Source organism: Diorhabda sublineata, chromosome 9 (genome assembly GCF_026230105.1).
Source record: "Diorhabda sublineata isolate icDioSubl1.1 chromosome 9, icDioSubl1.1, whole genome shotgun sequence".
Classification (NCBI taxonomy): domain Eukaryota; kingdom Metazoa; phylum Arthropoda; class Insecta; order Coleoptera; family Chrysomelidae; genus Diorhabda; species Diorhabda sublineata.
The window spans coordinates 2,344,822-2,364,942 of NC_079482.1; the positions used below are offsets into that span (position 1 = coordinate 2,344,822).

The following is a 20,121-nucleotide window of genomic DNA, read 5'->3' on the forward strand; positions in this document are numbered from 1 at the left end:
GTACTTCGTAAACGTCATATGGATATGTAAACGGCAGCGCCATCTGTGCGTTTTTGATTACTTTTACTTACGTTTATCGATGATTTAAATTCGATTATAGAGAATCGCGTAGGAAAATAAAAACTGAACGCCGGAAAGTCAGAGAATTAATTTGCCCCACACCACCCTACACATGTAGTGCCACTATCAAGACCGTATATTCCCATACAAAAAGTGAATACCGACTCTTAAAGGAATCTCGAAAAAAAAAAAAATGAATATATTCACTGGATCTAAAGCTCTAAATATTATCGATTGAGGTATTGCGCAAGTCTAAGGATGAGACAGGACGTTGGTTCACGTCCACAGCATCCTGGACCAGCCCGGGAGACTCGATGCGGCAGTCGAAAATGTTCCGACGCGCGTATTCGTAAACTTCTCGTTTCGTGACGTACACGTATAAGTTACCTGTCAAACGTAACAATGTTTTCGGCTTATTTAATATGAATGGGGATGTCGAATTTGGGGCGAAGATCAATTTGTACGGCGAACGATTATTTCGGGTAAGAAACGTTGAAATTTTTTCACTTGGTCGAAATTTATTGATGAACGAAACGTTTTTCATCGTATTTGCACGAAAATTTGAAATAAAAAAACGATTTTAATCATTTTTTTTACTGTGTTCATTTTTTATAATATACCTAGTGACCGAATTACATTAGTTAGACGTTAGATCGGAAAATTTTCCTTTTATACGAGGTATTTTAGGAAATACGGTGTGAATTTTGTGGACATGTTTTGGAACGATTAATATACGTAAAAATGTTTTTTTTTTTAAATTTAAAACGAATGAAACGATAATTATATACCGTGTTCTCTGATAGGTGAAAAAACTTTGATAAAAAATGAAAAAATTCTCGATTTTTACACACTGTATATGCGAAATTTTATTTTTATTGCATTCGATTATGTTACAAGTATTTTTTTAATATTTAACATTGATATTAGTTCGAATTGTTTATCGTATTGATGATTTTTATATCTATTTTCCAAACAGTGAGTTGTCTGTCCGATGTAAATAGCATCACAAAGAAACAAACAAAAAATTCGTAATTTTTAGACAATTTAGTAGGCGTTGACTGTTTCCTTTAATTTGACAGATGTCAAATGAACCGAATTGAAACATTGTCAAAAGTTTAGTTTCAAAGAAAATCTAAACGATTCACGATATCTGTCAACGTGTTGAGACAGGTGTTTCGATTTAAAGAAAGTCAGGATCGGGTAGAAAAACGAAAAAAAAAATACCAAAAAAGTGGGGAGAAGCTTTTGGTTGAAGGAACTCGCTGAAAACCGGGCGTCAGTTTGCGAAAATTGGGTAGAAACTCGAAATTTGTAAGAAATGTGTTAAGGAGCATAATATAGTTCAAAAAGTGAGTGAAACCGTTAATTATTGTCGGAAAGGCGATGGAAAAACACAAAAACTTCGACACGAAAGTGTTGGTATTGTTGGCGATATCTTCTCAAGGTCGTTCTTCGGCTTACAAACACGATAAACTGTAACTAAGTGGAAGAATAGTTCGAGGAAACTTCTTTCTTCAACTTCTCGACGAAACCACGTGTCTTTAGCCTCTTTAGCAACGTTTCCATCCCAGTTTTCATTTATATCTTCCTCCGAGTTATTTTTTCTTTCTTCTAGATTCAACAGATCTTCGGGGGTTTTAGTTTTGCAAAAACTCACTCCCAACAACTTATTTCGCTCCAATTTACCTGATTTTCCTGTACTTTTTCCTTGTTTGCTTGTATCTGACTAACCAGTGAGTTTTTTTACTATTTAAAAATCGTTTTAACAAACCTAACCTAACTTTTTTCCGGATCATTCGAAAACTCAATTCACAGTTTTGATTTTGACACGGTTTATAGAATAAAGACACAGTCATAAAACTTAAACAGTGCACAAATTCTTCAAACTAACTCTAATCTCATATTATTATGATTTAAAAATTTTTGGGGCAAGTTAAGAAAGTTTCGCGTTTTTGTTTACATCTTTCTTCAACTTCTCGACGAAACTACGAAGTTTTTGTTGTTTGTTACTAGTTCGTGTGTGTCTTTAGCCTCTTTAGCAACGTTTTCTTTGCGATTCCATCCCAACTTTCGTTTATATCTTCCTCTGAGTTATTTTTTCTTTCTTCTAGTTCCAAAAGATCTTCGGGGGTCTTAATTTTCCAAAAACTCAGTCCCAACAACTTATTTCATTCCAATTTATCTCATTTTCCTGTACTTTTTCCTTGTTTGCTTGTATTTGACTAACCAGTGAGTTTTTTAACTATTTAAAAACCGTTTTAACCAACCTAACCTAACTTTATATTCAAATAATTCGAAAACTCATTTTATAGTTTTGTTTTCGACAGTTATAAAACTCACACAGTGCACAAATTCTTCAAACTAACTCCAATCTCATTTAACTATGATTTAAAAATTTTTGGAGCAAGTTAAGAAAATTTCGCGTTTTTGTTTACATATTTCTTCAACTTCTCGACGAAACCACGAAGTTTTAGTTGTTGGTTACGACTACGTGTGTGTCTTTAGCCTCTTTAGCAACGATTCCATCCCAGCTTTCGTTTATATCTTCCTCCGAGTTATTTTTTCTTTCTTCTAGATTCAACAGATCTTCGGGGGTTTTAGTTTTGCAAAAACTCAGTCCCAACAACTTATTTCATTCCAATTTATCTCATTTTCCTGTACTTTTTCCTTGTTTGTTTGTATCTGACTACTTAGTGAGTTTTTTAACTATTTAAAAACCGTTTTAACCAACCTAACCTAACTTTATATTCAAATAATTCGAAAACTCATTTTATAGTTTTGTTTTTGACAGTTATAAAACTCACACAGTGCACAAATTCTTCAAACTAACTCCAATCTCATTTTATTATGATTTAAGAATGTTTGGGGCAAGTTAAGAAAGTTTCGCTTTTTTTCTTACATCTTTCTTCAACTTCTCGACGAAACTACGAAGTTTTTGTTGTTTGTTACTAGTTCGTGTGTGTCTTTAGCCTCTTTAGCAACGTTTTCTTTGCGATTCCATCCCAGTTTTCATTTATATCTTCCTCCGAGTTATTTTTTCTTTCTTCTAGATTCAACAGATCTTCGGGGGTTTTAGTTTTGCAAAAACTCACTCCCAACAACTTATTTCGCTCCAATTTACCTGATTTTCCTGTACTTTTTCCTTGTTTGCTTGTATTTGACTAACCAGTGAGTTTTTTAACTATTTAAAATCGTTTTAACGAACCTAACCTAACTTTTTTCCGGATCATTCGAAAACTCAATTCACAGTTTTGATTTTGACACGGTTTATAGAATAAAGACACAGTCATAAAACTTGAACTGTGCACAAATTCTTCAAACTAACTCCAATCTCATATTATTATGATTTAAGAATGTTTGGGGCATGTTAAGAAAATTTCGCGATTTTTTTTACATCTTTCCTCAACTTCTCGACGAAACCACGAAATTTTATTAGCGTTTTAGTTGTTGGTTACGACTACGTGTGTGTCTTTAGCCTCTTTAGCAACGATTCCATCCCAGCTTTCGTTTATATCTTCCTCCGAGTTATTTTTTCTTTCTTCTAGATTCAACAGATCTTCGGGGGTTTTAGTTTTCCAAAAACTCAGTCCCAACAACTTATTTCATTCCAGTTTATCTCATTTTCCTGTACTTTTTCCTTGTTTGCTTGTATCTGACTACCTAGTGAGTTTTTTCCTATTTAAAAACCGTTTTAACCAACCTAACCTAACTTTATATTCAAATAATTCGAAAACTCATTTTATAATTTTGTTTTCGACAGTTACAAAACTTACACAGCGCACAAATTCTTCAAACTAACTCCAATCTCATTTTATTATGATTTAAGAATGTTTGGGGCAAGTTAAGAAAGTTTCGCTTTTTTTCTTACATCTTTCTTCAACTTCTCGACGAAACTACGAAGTTTTTGTTGTTTGTTACTAGTTCATGTGTGTCTTTAGCCTCTTTAGCAACGTTTTCTTTGTGATTCCATCCCAGCTTTCGTTTATATCTTCCTCCGAGTTATTTTTTCTTTCTTCTAGATTCAACAGATCTTCGGGGGTTTTAGTTTTTCAAAAACTCAGTCCCAACAACTTATTTCATTCCAATTTATCTCATTTTCCTGTACTTTTTCCTTGTTTGCTTGTATCTGACTACTTAGTGAGTTTTTTAACTATTTAAAAACCGTTTTAACCAACCTAACCTAACTTTATATTCAAATAATTCGAAAACTCATTTTATAGTTTTGTTTTCGACAGTTATAAAACTCACACAGTGCACAAATTCTTCAAACTAACTCCAATCTCATTTAACTATGATTTAAAAATTTTTGGAGCAAGTTAAGAAAATTTCGCGTTTTTGTTTACATCTTTCTTCAACTTCTCGACGAAACCACGAAGTTTTAGTTGTTGGTTACAACTACGTGTGTGTCTTTAGCCTCTTTAGCAACGTTTTCTTTGCGATTCCATCCCAGTTTTCATTTATATCTTCTCCGAGTTATTTTTTCTTTCTTCTAGATTCAACAGATCTTGGGGGGTTTTAGTTTTCCAAAAACTCAGTGCCAACAACTTATTTCATTCCAATTTATCTCATTTTCCTGTACTTTTTCCTTGTTTGCTTGTATCTGACTACCTAGTGAGTTTTTTAACTATTTAAAATCGTTTTAACGAACCTAACCTAACTTTTTTCCGGATCATTCGAAAACTCAATTCACAGTTTTGATTTTGACACGGTTTATAGAATAAAGACACAGTCATAAAACTTGAACTGTGCACAAATTCTTCAAACTAACTCCAATCTCATATTATTATGATTTAAGAATGTTTGGGGCATGTTAAGAAAATTTCGCGATTTTTTTTACATCTTTCCTCAACTTCTCGACGAAACCACGAAATTTTATTAGCGTTTTAGTTGTTGGTTACGACTACGTGTGTGTCTTTAGCCTCTTTAGCAACGATTCCATCCCAGCTTTCGTTTATATCTTCCTCCGAGTTATTTTTTCTTTCTTCTAGATTCAACAGATCTTCGGGGGTTTTAGTTTTCCAAAAACTCAGTCCCAACAACTTATTTCATTCCAGTTTATCTCATTTTCCTGTACTTTTTCCTTGTTTGCTTGTATCTGACTACCTAGTGAGTTTTTTCCTATTTAAAAACCGTTTTAACCAACCTAACCTAACTTTATATTCAAATAATTCGAAAACTCATTTTATAATTTTGTTTTCGACAGTTACAAAACTTACACAGCGCACAAATTCTTCAAACTAACTCCAATCTCATTTTATTATGATTTAAGAATGTTTGGGGCAAGTTAAGAAAGTTTCGCTTTTTTTCTTACATCTTTCTTCAACTTCTCGACGAAACTACGAAGTTTTTGTTGTTTGTTACTAGTTCATGTGTGTCTTTAGCCTCTTTAGCAACGTTTTCTTTGTGATTCCATCCCAGCTTTCGTTTATATCTTCCTCCGAGTTATTTTTTCTTTCTTCTAGATTCAACAGATCTTCGGGGGTTTTAGTTTTTCAAAAACTCAGTCCCAACAACTTATTTCATTCCAATTTATCTCATTTTCCTGTACTTTTTCCTTGTTTGCTTGTATCTGACTACTTAGTGAGTTTTTTAACTATTTAAAAACCGTTTTAACCAACCTAACCTAACTTTATATTCAAATAATTCGAAAACTCATTTTATAGTTTTGTTTTCGACAGTTATAAAACTCACACAGTGCACAAATTCTTCAAACTAACTCCAATCTCATTTAACTATGATTTAAAAATTTTTGGAGCAAGTTAAGAAAATTTCGCGTTTTTGTTTACATCTTTCTTCAACTTCTCGACGAAACCACGAAGTTTTAGTTGTTGGTTACAACTACGTGTGTGTCTTTAGCCTCTTTAGCAACGTTTTCTTTGCGATTCCATCCCAGTTTTCATTTATATCTTCTCCGAGTTATTTTTTCTTTCTTCTAGATTCAACAGATCTTGGGGGGTTTTAGTTTTCCAAAAACTCAGTGCCAACAACTTATTTCATTCCAATTTATCTCATTTTCCTGTACTTTTTCCTTGTTTGCTTGTATCTGACTACCTAGTGAGTTTTTTAACTATTTAAAAACCGTTTTAACCAACCTAACCTAACTTTATCTTCGAATAATTCGAAAACTCATTCCATAGTTTTGTTTTCGACAGTTACAAAACTTACACAACGCACAAATTCCTCAAACCGCCTTCTTCTTCTATTATTATGCTTTAAAAAATATTTGGGGCATGAAGAGATCAGATAAAGCAAATCTCTCGATATAATGTCAGTATATCTGCCGATTGTTAAATGGAATGAAAACTGGGCTCCAAAGATACGACAGGATTAAAGATTACGGAGAGATGTAATGAAATTCTTCAGCACCAGAATAAATGAGAAAACGGGATGATTAAAAATAGTTTATAGGACTGATCATGAGGGTTTCGTTAATGTATTCAATAAGTTTACACAAATAATATACAGAGTGTTATTTTATACAAGTTTCGAAAGCTTTAACGTCTAATTTGACTTCTAAGTACGAAATTTCTGAGACGCGGTTGTAGTTCTACATAAGAAGCTGCTTATCAGAACATTTTCTTCTAAACGCTTTCGTATTATGATAATTGATACCCCTGATGTAGGTTTCGATGTATTTTAAGCCGCGGGGATCATTTTGGAGGGTGTGTACGAGACCCGATTCATAATTTGTCACAAAATCCATCTTGAACCTCGTAATACGCTTAAATTTATATTTCTAGTGACTCGTTTTGTTTCGAGTTAATATTTTATTAAATTTCTTTCGTTATTTTTAAGAAAAATTAAAGTTTCATAGCCGTTATATAACATACAGGGTGTTTAATTTGAAATATATGTTGTATCGATAGTTGTTTCGTGTACAAATTGCAAATGAAAGAATTATATCACCTATAAGAAAAAAAATGACTGTTACCTTATATATAATGGAAATATTTGTATGCCACTCTCGCAACAATATCTAGATTCCTTAGATTTACGTTCGGAATCGTATATCAAAATTATGACAGCACCAATCATCTGTTTCATGTTTGTAACTTAATCCCCGCGATTTTTCTCGAGAATCGTATATAAATCACTTCGATGAAATATAAAGAACTTTATATTATAACCACGTAACACGCTTTTGTGTTAAATATAACAAAAAATTACGATTTTCTTGATAATTATTCGAGGAAATTATCAAGTAAATAAACGGATTGTTTATTGATTTACAGCTTGACAGTTGACATCCATATGACGTTTACGAAGTACCAACTATGTGTCAAATTTTATGACATTTCTATTGGTTATAAAAAAGTGACAGCCATTTAAGGAAATTGTTTTTTTCTGTCATTGATGTCATATATGAGGTTCACAGCAAAGGTTCTTGACCTCGAGAGCCGTTGAATAGCTCTAATATTGCTCTTCCAGAAAGAACTGTTATCACGTTTCCCGCTGAAATATCTACACTTGACACGGTTTCGCCGGAAACGTAACAAACCTTCATCGCATAAATTCCTCAACAATCTCACCGAGGAATGAAATATCTCCCGAATTGATTTGTACTTTTTCCTTTAATTTCTATATCGGTTTTAAAGTTTGGCAACGTTGTTAGACTGAGATTTCTGCTACGAGCAAATGCATATATAAATAATATGCGCAAAAAATAAACAGAACCGTACTCAGTTGAATTTCGTTTTAAGGTACGATGTATTATATTAAAAAAAATAAAAAAAACTTTACCTTTCACCTAAAAAGAGAAAAATAGAATAAAAGCGAGAATGAAAAGATTAATAAATCTTTCTCTCGCATTTTCGACGCTTTCTTTCATATGTTAATAATATTGCTCAAAACTGGGGCGTTTATACTTCGTTATTGTAAAAATGTCACAAACAAAACGCTTCCGCCATTTTTCATCTGCATCGCGTACCATTTTGTCACTTTTTTTTTCTTTTTGTAATATTACGTAAATATATTTCTAAACGTCTAATTCGGCGACGGGAATGAATTTTTTATACGGTATGTCAAGTAAATTCGGTTTCTGATGACTTACAAGCACGTGATATTCGTGGGTCGATGTCAATTTAAAGCCGAATTCGACTAAATTGATTTTATTTTGTAGAGATTACAAAATAAAAGAAATATGGACAAATAAGGAGAAGAACAAGAACATTGAGATCAAAAATAACAATATGAACAAGAAAAATGAGAATAATACAAACGAGAAAAACAGTGAAATAAAGAAAAACAATTAGAACAATGCAAACAAAGAGAACAATAAGAACAATGTAAACAAGAAAAACAATAATAAACAAGAAGAACAATGTGAACAAGAAGAACAATACAAACATGAAGAACAATAAGAACAATGTAAAGAGAAAGAAGAACAAAAAATGTGCAAAAAGAACAAGAACTAGTGAGATCAAGAAGAACAAAAGAAACAAGAAGAACAATAAGAACAATGCAAACAAAAAAAAACAATGCAAACAATAAAAACAATGTAAACAAGAACAATACAAACGTGAAGAACAATAAGAACAATGCAAACAAGAAGAACAATACAAACATGAAGAACAATAAGAACAATACAAACATGAAGAACAATAAGAACAATGTAAAGAGAAAGAAGAACAAAAAATGTGCAAAAAGAACAAGAACAGTGAGGTCAAGAAGAACAATAAGAACAATAAGAACAATGTGAACAATAAGAACAATGCAAACAAGAAGAACAATACAAACATGAAGAACAATAAGAACAATACAAACATGAAGAACAATAAGAACAATGTAAAGAGAAAGAAGAACAAAAAATGTGCAAAAAGAACAAGAACAGTGAGGTCAAGAAGAACAATAAGAACAATAAGAACAATGTGAACAATAAGAACAATGTAAAGACAAAGAAGAACAATGTAAAGACAAAGAACAAAAAATGTGCAAAAAGAACAAGAACAGTGAGGTCAAGAAGAACAATAAGAACAATAAGAACAATGCAAATAAGAAGAATAATGTAAAGACAAATAAGAACAAAAAATATGCAAAAAGAACAAGAACAGTGAGGTCAAGAAGAATAAGAACAATGTGAACAATAAGAACAATGCAAACAAGAAGAACAATGTGAACAAAAAAGAACAATGCAAACAAGAAGAACAATGTAAAGACAAATAAGAACAAAAAATATGCAAAAAGAACAAGAACAGTGAGGTCAAGAAGAATAAGAACAATGTGAACAATAAGAACAATGCAAACAAGAAGAACAATGTGAACAAAAAAGAACAATGCAAACAAGAAGAACAATGTAAAGACAAATAAGAACAAAAAATATGCAAAAAGAACAAGAACAGTGAGGTCAAGAAGAATAAGAACAATGTGAACAATAAGAACAATGCAAACAAGAAGAACAATGTGAACAAAAAAGAACAATGCAAACAAGAAGAACAATGTAAAGACAAATAAGAACAAAAAATATGCAAAAAGAACAAGAACAGTGAGGTCAAGAAGAACAATAAGAACAATAAGAACAATGTGAACAATAAGAACAATGCAAACAAGAAGAACAATGTGAACAAAAAAGAACAATGCAAACAAGAAGAACAATGTAAAGACAAAGAAGAACAAAAAATGTGCAAAAAGAACAAGAACAGTGAGGTCAAGAAGAACAATAAGAACAATGCAAACAAGAAGAACAATGTAAAGACAAAGAAGAACAAAAAATGTGCAAAAAGAACAATAAGAACAACGTAAAGAAGAAGAACAATGCAAACAAGAAGAACAATACAAACAAGTAGAAGAATGCAAACAAGAAGAACAATACAAACGTGAAGAACAATAAGAACAATGCAAACAAGAGAAAGAAGAACAAAAAAAATGTACAAAAAGAACAAGAACAGTGAGATCAAGAAGAACAATGTGAACAATAAGAACAATGCAAACAAGAGAAAGAAGAACAAAAAAAATGTACAAAAAGAACAAGAAGAACAACGTAAAGAAGAAGAACAATGCAAACAAGAAGAACAATACAAACAAGTAGAAGAATGCAAACAAAGAGAACAATGCAAACAAGAGAAAGAAGAACAAAAGAAATGTACAAAAAGAACAAGAAGAACAACGTAAAGAAGAAGAACAATGCAAACAAGAAGAACAATACAAACGTGAAGAACAATAAGAACAATGCAAACAAGAGAAAGAAGAACAAAAAAAATGTACAAAAAGAACAAGAAGAACAACGTAAAGAAGAAGAACAATGCAAACAAGAAGAACAATACAAACAAGTAGAAGAATGCAAACAAAGAGAACAATGCAAACAAGAAGAATAATAAGATGTGTCCAGAAAAGACATTAAACTGGTCCTTCAATCAAAAATCACCTTTGGAGTTTCCTGCTCCCGTCAGCAAAAGGTACCTCGAAGGGATAGTGCTAACAGCTCGGGAAGAGGGACAAAAGCATCCCTCGGGAGTTGTCAATATAATATAAAGTCCCCAGATGAAATATTGTGTAACATATAACCGATCTAGGATTCCTCTAATATAAAAGGACAATCCAATCTTATTATCCTCAGAATTTTCCGGATATTTCTTTTGTATCTAATCCACTTAAAATTTGAATCGTTTGAATACGCGATTTCGATATTATTCAAATGGTAAATGACGTAACCAAACACAAATCATCAAAATAGAAGACCGGTTTATATAAACAGATGGACGAATTGATTAAAACCGAATGAAAATCATTTTCTTAACATTCCAGTTTTGTAATTACAAACAAATGTTTCTTAGTCTCGACCTAGTTTCCGGTCTTTTCGTAATCAAGTTCAGCTGGAAGTTTTGAGCATGATCTCGAATATTAGATCCAGTTTAATGGGGGTTTTAGAAACCAGCGAATGATAGTTGGTACATTCCGCGAAATTATCTGGAAGGAGAAAGAGAAAAGTGCTTTATTGTCGAAAAATTGCTTACAATTCGTAGACAAGAGCTTGTGAATCATTTAAAAACAAACGCACGAAGAAAATAAAATATAAATGTAAAGTGTGAGTGCTATTTGAATTGTTTACAGATACCGTCGCGTCGTGTAACGATGTTCCGTGACTTTGACAGATCAAAAATAAATTCCGACGTCAATCGACTTACTGAATACACCACCACTACACCAAAACTCACAATTACACTGTCAAAACGCGCGCGTCAAATAGTGTAATTGTGAGTGTTGGTGTAGTGTATTCGCAAACGGTTCCTGGAACTATATCAGCTACGATCGACGTGACAGCTCTACCTTAATTAAGTTATTTTATTTATATAAACAAAACGCGAGTTCTATGATACTTTTATTCTTTCATCGAAAAGAAACTTCATTGCATATTTTTTGTACAACGAAACTTCATTAACTGACATTTCTGCGTCAAAATCTAATTATACAATGTAATGTGTGTTGCCTATATACAAATAATGTATCAATTACAAAAATTAAGTATTGAACTTGACTTTTTAGTTTAACGTTGTAATAATTGTTTGTTTTCAATAAAATTAATTCATTTCATTGGATTTCTATCAGAACAAAAAATTTTCATTCGAAAAACGTCTAATTTCACTGAACTATCTCATTTTTGATCGACGTGACAGCTCTACCTTATTTAAGTTAGTTCCGTCCGGCAATTGGACGCGGATAGAAATTTCCAATTTTATTTATATTTAAACAAAACGCGAGTTCTATGATACTTTTATTCTTTCATCGAAAAGAAACTTCGTTGCATATTTTTTGTAAAACGAAACTTCATTAACTGACATTTCTACGTCAAAATCTAATTATACAATGTAATGTGTGTTGCCTATATACAAATAATTTATTAATTACAAAAATTACGTATTAAACTTGACTTTTTAGTTTAACGTTGTAATGATTGTTTGTTTTTAATAAAATTGATTCATTTCAATGGATATCTATCAGAACAAAAAATTTTCATTCGAAAAACGTCTAATTTCACTGAACTATATCATTTTTGATCGACGTGACAGCTCTACCTTATTTAAGTTAGTTTCGTCCGGCAATTGGACGCGGATACAAATTTCCAATTTTATTTATATTTAAATAAAAACGCGAGTTCTATGATACTTTTATTCTTTCATCGAAAAGAAACTTCGTTACATATTTTTTGTAAAGCGAAACTTCATTAACTGACATTTCTACGTCAAAATCTAATTATACAATGTTATGTGTGTTGCCTATATACAAATAATTTATTAATTACAAAAATTACGTATTAAACTTGACTTTTTAGTTTAACGTTGTAATGATTGTTTGTTTTTAATAAAATTGATTCATTTCAATGGATATCTATCAGAACAAAAAATTTTCATTCGAAAAACGTCTAATTTCACTGAACTATATCATTTTTGATCGACGTGACAGCTCTACCTTATTTAAGTTAGTTTCGTCCGGCAATTGGACGCGGATACAAATTTCCAATTTTATTTATATTTAAACAAAACGCGAGTTCTATGATACTTTTATTCTTTCATCGAAAAGAAACTTCGTTGCATATTTTTTGTAAAACGAATCTTCATTAACTGACATTTCTACGTCAAAATCTAATTATACAATGTAATGTGTGTTGCCTATATACAAATAATTTATCAATTACAAAAATTAAGTATTGAACTTGACTTTTTAGTTTAACGTTGTAATGATTGTTTGTTTTCAATAAAATTAATTCATTTCATTGGATTTCTATCAGAACAAAAAATTTTCATTCGAAAAACGTCTAATTTCACTGAACTATCTCATTTTTGATCGACGTGACAGCTCTACCTTATTTAAGTTAGTTCCGTCCGGCAATTGGACGCGGATAGAAATTTCCAATTTTATTTATATTTAAACAAAACGCGAGTTCTATGATACTTTTATTCTTTCATCGAAAAGAAACTTCGTTGCATATTTTTTGTAAAACGAAACTTCATTAACTGACATTTCTACGTCAAAATCTAATTATACAATGTAATGTGTGTTGCCTATATACAAATAATTTATTAATTACAAAAAATAGGTATTCAACTTGACTTTTTAGTTTAACGTTGTAATGTTTGTTTGTTTTCAAAAAAAATTAATTCATTTCATTGGATTTCTATAAGAGCAAAAAGTTTTCATTCGAAAAACTTAAGTACGTAAAAATGTATGGATTCAACGTACTCATGTTTCAAGGTCAAATTAAATTTGATGAAATTCGAACAATTTTATTTTTCATTAGAACAAGCACGCACCACAAGATAATTTGTTTATTATTATTTATTTTCATATTATGTTGAACTACGCAAAATTATCTGCCATCTTGATTTAATATTACCTCCCCGGCGGGCAGTTATAATATTATGGTGTCATCAATCTAGTCGGAGCTGAATTCGGTTTAATGCCATTTAACTGGTGTGTGATTTACTACAGGGTGGAAACCACCAGAAAATAATAATAATAAAGAATCAAAATTAATCATTTTGACGATTTAAATTGATGATTTCTATATTCTCCATTAATAGTGCAGGCATTCAAGCTCAAAATGGTGTCAAACCTCCCGGATTCTTTAATACGGCTCCGATTTTCATGAAAATTTCGAATTAAGCTCATCTTACCTTCAATATCGAGATGTACACGGTCGCAAGGTGTGCAATTTGTTTTTAAGGGGTGAAAACCACCCTTTTTCGAAAAATATCAATAACAAAGTTTTTCCTACTTTTTTTCAATTCAAATGTTTTTCGTTTATATATCTTAACATATTTTATAATAGAAAATTCATATATTTTTAAATACCAACCCTCAAAAATCTTTAAAAACTACCCTTCTATTACAGAAAAAAATCTTTTAACGATTTAAAACATTTTTACTGTGAAAAATTCATAGCATTTTAATAAATTTTTATTATTCAACCCTTAAAAATCACCCCTTACCTCTACAGGCAACTTGCGTTAACAAAAAAAATTCGAGCGTTAAAATTTGAAACTTTTTCATATCGTATAATTCACAAAAAAAATTCAAATTTTTATTTTTTATGTAACTCCATTAATTTTGAAGTTATAACATCCTAAAAAAAACCATTTTGAAGGTAATTTTCAGGGCTACAAGTCTATTTATGTTAGAAGGGCTTGAGACCCTCCACATTTTATTAATAAAGGGTCAAAGGGCTGTGGATGTAGTGACACTATAGTGACAGATTAATTTGGTTATAACTCCGTCAATTTTTATGCTACAAAAAAAATAAAAAAAGCAAAATAACCGTCATAAAAAAAGCTTTAATTTGACTGTTTATTCGTTTTTGTATCTCTTATATTTATGAAGAAAAAAAGGAGCAAAAAAAATGTTTTTTGAAAAATTGAAAAAAAAATTTATTTAATGATAATTTTTTCCAAAATTATGCATTTCTAATCAGCCAAACTTTCAAATGTCGTAAATAACATCCAAATAAAGTATTTGATACAAGGAATAAGTTTGATTTTCAATGAAATTGCATTAGTTTTAGTGCAATTTTTTTTACCTTCAACTATTTTACATCATATCTCACTGAAATTTCAGTCGAAACGACTTTTATCAATAGTCATTTTAAAGGTCTTTTTAAGCTCTTTAAAAAGTATTCAGTGACTTTTTGTTGAAAAATGTACCTTTTTCCCGTTATTTAAGATTAAATGCTCAATTACGTAAAACAAAAATTATTCAAATATCCATAACTTGCTTTAGGTAGAATATCAAGATCTTGAAATTAATTCAATTTCTTCGTTTTTTTATAAGCTTCATTTTTGTTCATAACACTTTTTTCGATAAAACGCATCATTACAGAGTTATACGTAAAAAACTATTGAAAAACGCGTTTTCTTGACGAAAAATCCGTGTAGATCTCGCTTTTTGGACACACACCTGTCATCTGTCAAACTTTTAAATAAATCGTTGCTGCATTAATGAATTCGGATGGGAAACGCTTCAATACCTGGCCTATAAACCACAGAAATACCATATAAGATTAATGTGATTTTTTTCCACTCGTCCTCTACGCTTAATCAAAATTTCCGAACTACACTCGTATACTGACTCTACACGAACGGTCGTCAGACGTTCCTCTAAAGGCGGGTCACTACGATGCGGCGCAAAACGAATGACAAACGACGTAAATAATCGATACTCAATATGGACGTCGCCAATCAACGATGTTTAGGTTAGGTTAGGTTAGGTTAGTCGTATTCAGTCTGTTCGCAAATACGTCCAAACGAAGCAAAAGTTTAATTTTCAGAATAAAATTTTCAGAGTTTGTGTTTTATCGCGCGTTCCCGACGATGTTTCAACTGAAAATATGAAATATTTCGCTTAAATATGTAATTCAGATATCGGCTAAGCAATTATTTCTTTACTTCCATATCTTCGAGGGTTTTTTTTTTTGATACCGTTAACGTTTCGCATCTGACTGAAATTATACCCCCAGACAACCAGAACTAAACTAGAACCCTTCGTAATTAAAATAGAAAATAGTATTTTTGAACTTCTTAAAATCCAATTCGAATTTTCTCTTTGTTAGTTGTTAAGCACGTTAGTCGATAATCCAAGTATCCAGCAAGGGCTGCCCCGGGGATTTGCCACGTCATTTGGATAGATTGAGGGAATTTCAGACCGTTTTAATGAATAGGTGACGAGGGAAAATATGGTTTCATTCAATCTCCACGTTATCGGCATTAAACAACATCAAAATATACTAAATGTCAAGCGTTTTTTATTTCCTAAACTGGGACAACTTTTTTGGATATTTCTGTGAGGTTTGAACGCCACATTCCAACTAGTTGCGTTAGTTTCAGCTGTGGTTAACAACAGGTGTTTGGAAAATCGTTTGCACGCTCGAACTGAGCCTATTTTGGAAAACTACGAGAAAATATGTTTTTTCACTAATGAATTTTTATAAACGGCGAACAGTCAAATTTTGTTTTTGTTTCAGATTCGAAGCGGTAGATGAGAAAATGTAGTTCAAATGTCGCTGGTCGCGTCATGTGCGTAATCGATACACTCTCGTTGAAAAAAATAAAATCGGTAACTGAAATATTTTATGCGATGTGGTTTATCATCATCATCGTTTTCGTCGAAGAATCTGAGAGCATTTCGTTTTTGGTACACAAATATAGTACTAGAATCGTCAAAACTAAATACGGACCACTCAGAGGAATTATCATTCACATGCATCCGTCAGTCGAGGCCTTTCTGGGAGTACCTTACGCCACCCCGCCAGTCGGAAGCTTAAGGTTAGTTCTCTAATGAATTTTTATCATTTATAACCTAACTTTTGATCCTCGGATCCGCCAATCGTTCAACAGATGGCAGTAGTTTCAAGTTTGAAGACGCCATGTTGTTTACTATTAATTTGACAGCCATTGACTAATAAAAGTTTTCGTCGTTTTGTTCGGAGTTACTCGCTGTCCGAATAAACGTCAAAGTCAAAGTAAGTTCCTTATCCGGTGTCAACAAATGTCTAATTCAGCTCGATCGATTAAAATTGAATTATTATATCTGTATATATCAGTAATACCGAAATCGCAAATAAAGTGATAGATTTTCTATTAAACTCGGCGGAACTGTTGTAACTATCAGCTCGATTCGATGCAACAAACCGTTTACAAAATGGAAATTCCATTGCAATCGTGCAAAACATCGGATTTGCTGGGTTTTAAACCGTCGTTGTGGTTACAAGAAATGAACCTTTACGACTCGAGACTTTTATTTAAAAACTACTTTATAAAATTTATTCAACACAGTCAGTTGGGCGTTAAAGATTTTCTGGAATTTATACTTTTCTGATGTTTTCTAACTTTATTTTTTACGAACTTCGAACTTTCGACTTCGAGAAAAGTTTCACACAACTTTCGTTCTTTTTATTTTCCTTATATATATGGAATATTTCACATAAAATTCTTATTAATTATTTATGACTGAATGATTAGTTAAAATATATTTTAATTTAATTATAAATATTTTATTTTGACAACAATAAATCTTACAACACTGTAAATGGATACCACAAGGCTACCAATGTTTAGAATTCAATCTCCCTTGATACACGAGTAATGATTTCGTTAACACTTTTGTTCAGTTAGTCAATCTGATATAATTTCCTTTTATTTACAATATATTAGAACAATAACTCGTATTCAAAAAAACTATAAGTAACGATTTTATATAGTAATCTTATTTAAATTATCCATTTTGTGAAAAAAAAGTTGGAACTATTATCATCAATCTAAGAGTCCCTCTATACTTTTTAACAATCTATGTTCAACCGCAAAGCAGTTTTTAATGCGAAAAAAAGAAGAGGAATTGAAAGGAACTAATTTATTTTGTTTAATAAAATAATAAGAATTTGTATTTATTGTTGTAAATTAAGCTAAAGTAAAAGTAAATTAATTGTTTTTTGTGAATAAATCGAGTGTGTACTTTATTATAACAAGATAATATTAAAGTGATTAATTGTTTTGAATTTCTGAGGACTTGATTCAATTGAATTGTGTTTTTCAAACAAGGTAATCACGTAGGTCTTTAATAAATTTCCCCTATACGCGAACGAAACCTCAAGAACTGTCAACTTAAATTCAATTTACACTCATTTGAAAAAAGAAGTAAACTGAACGTCGCCAAACTCTTCTATTATGTGCAAGCTTATCTACCCGTACCTAACATTTTGGTCTCGAAATTCCAACTTCATTTTAACTTCCGAATATTCGTATCACTCTCTCCGTAATTTCAGTGAAAATTAGTTCATAATGGCAACGTATGCTTTACAAACTTGTATGGAAGTATGCGGAGTCTATAAGTTAAAGAGAATATGAATTTCTGGTACGTAATAACATAATGTTAGTTTATCTAAACTTACATGGGAATTTCAATGTGACTTCGAGTAATTTTCAACGTCCATCACAGAAAGTTTCACCTGTTTTATGGTACTTAATATAACGGTTATAGAAAGATTAGTTTTTGTCGAAACTATTTGATCGATAATTAAACACATATGGTGTTATTATTTATGTTAGATTATATATTTTCTTTAAAGTTATATGCAGAAATTAACGTCATATTAATAAAGGAGAAATATTATTTCGGTAAATACAGAATCAAAATTTAATGTGGTGGAATATATGCTCAATATCTCTAAAGACAATTGGTTTTGAAGTATGACAGTTTCTGAAGACAAATATCGGCTTGTTTTCAAAAGAGACAGTCTCTAAGAACAAATATAGATTTCCAGACAGACGATAGGCATGACAGAGAACGTCAGATTCTACGAGCAATCCATAGAGACAGTGAAACATCTACAGGATTCTGCAAGCACCCCATAGAGCATCTACTCTGTGAATGTTCTGCCAGTTTCAGCAAAAGGTTTAAGTATATCGAAGAAAGTCAAAAAAACTCCTTTGGGAAAAGTTCACCATTTTATATAGGTATAGGTACACAAGGTCGAAAAGATAATATTTTGTTTATGGTAGACGATGGAGGAAAGAACCGAAAAAAACAAAATAACCGACGTCATAACCTTGCCTGTAGATGTCTGCTAGCTCGCGCAGTTTCAATAAACAATCATCCAGTACCCCTTTGTGGATTTCCTTCAACATTTCTGAAGTGATCAACTAATTTGATCTTCACAGGTCGTACAGTCTCGTTGAAACTTCGCTACCCAATATTTTACCGTTAATAACGAAGGAGCAATTTCCCCAGAGTAGAAACTAGTTCAGCTTTTATATTGGTTGGGCTGATACCTTTCAAATATCACATAACCATGACCAGTTTTTTCCATGTTTACAAATTCACTGAAAACTTCACCATTGATGGCTGCCAAACAAATACCAAACAACGTAGTGTCTTCAATAGATAGATTTTGTACTTTTTAATACGGTGGTATTGTTCTAGCAACTACCGCCATCTCTAGGTCAGGCCAGGTACTTCTAGAACCATCCTCGTAAATGAGATATGAATGAAATAATTTCCTTGTCTCACCTACGCGTAGGTTAAAAAATATAAGATTAAAAACGTAAAAGACAGTTTGTTATATATACCCACACTAAAACCAACACATATACTAAAATTTAGGATTGCATTTCGAGTGTTTAGTGCTTCAAAAAATACGGAAGCTTAATTTTTCTATACACGCGATAAATCAGTATTTCGATCTATTCCGTACAAATGGAAATCTCTCTTTAAAACCACAAATGCTTATAACCGTGAAAATTGACGAGATTCAAACGACAATAACAGCGATATTTCAGTCGGAAATATAAGTTGTGATTGATGGGTATTGTTTTACTGCCGGTGTTCTATTGCCCGAGTCACCCCTAACTCAATTCCATCGAAACCTCTCGCCGGAGATAATTAGCTATTTATAGCATGAAATATAATCTCCCTCGTCTATCAAATACTCTTTTCGGGATTAATAATACAAAGTGAAATAATAAAATTAGTTATTCACATCAACACAATTCTTGGACACCCCTCGTAACTTTTAAAAATAAAATCGTTTTCCTATACTGGTATAATTTTTATAAAATGTAATTTTTAAACATTGAAATTGTTTTTCTGATATATAACGATGAGCTATTCTTACCGAGACAATTTCTTAAAAGAAATATTTGCTGATTCTAATTTCATATTATTTTTTATGGTCGGCAAAAATATACAAGAAACTAACAAAGAAAATGGCACGCCATTGCCGTTAAACAAATTTGTTTTCCTGTCATAAAACATAACCACACTTACATGTGAAAAGTTAAATTTGGAAATAAAGGATCCACTTTTTCACAAACTACACAAACACGAACCATAATTGTTTGAAAATCGAACTTTTTTTAAGAAATAATACAAAAATATATATCATAATAACCAAATAATTTGAAACTTAATTATAGAGCTCATTATCGCGTATCCAGCCACCACGTAGCCTACAATTGTAAGCGGTGTTGTCATGTTTCTTTTTATCTTTGCATAGAAATCTCATACGTATAATTAATATAATGAAATTATTATTTTATAATGTTTAATTTAATTTTAATATTAATCAAATTGGTATGGAAATAA

General features: G+C 31.5%; 1 protein-coding gene across 2 annotated transcripts in view; it reads left to right on the top strand.

Moving 5' to 3' along the window:
- The first annotated feature begins 344 nt into the window (after positions 1–344).
- LOC130448605 (neuroligin-1-like) overlaps positions 345–20,121 on the top strand; it is a 29,058-nt gene continuing 9,281 nt past the window's right edge. Inside the window, exons 1-2 of one of the 2 annotated variants that reach the window (XM_056786034.1) lie at positions 345–542; positions 16,007–16,307. In XM_056786034.1, the coding sequence (XP_056642012.1) occupies positions 16,021–16,307 (287 nt within the window). In that variant the 5' untranslated portion in view covers positions 345–542; positions 16,007–16,020. Of the gene's footprint in view, positions 543–16,006; positions 16,308–17,448; positions 17,580–20,121 lie in introns of those variants that run through there. The other variant, XM_056786035.1, reaches the window with a different exon arrangement.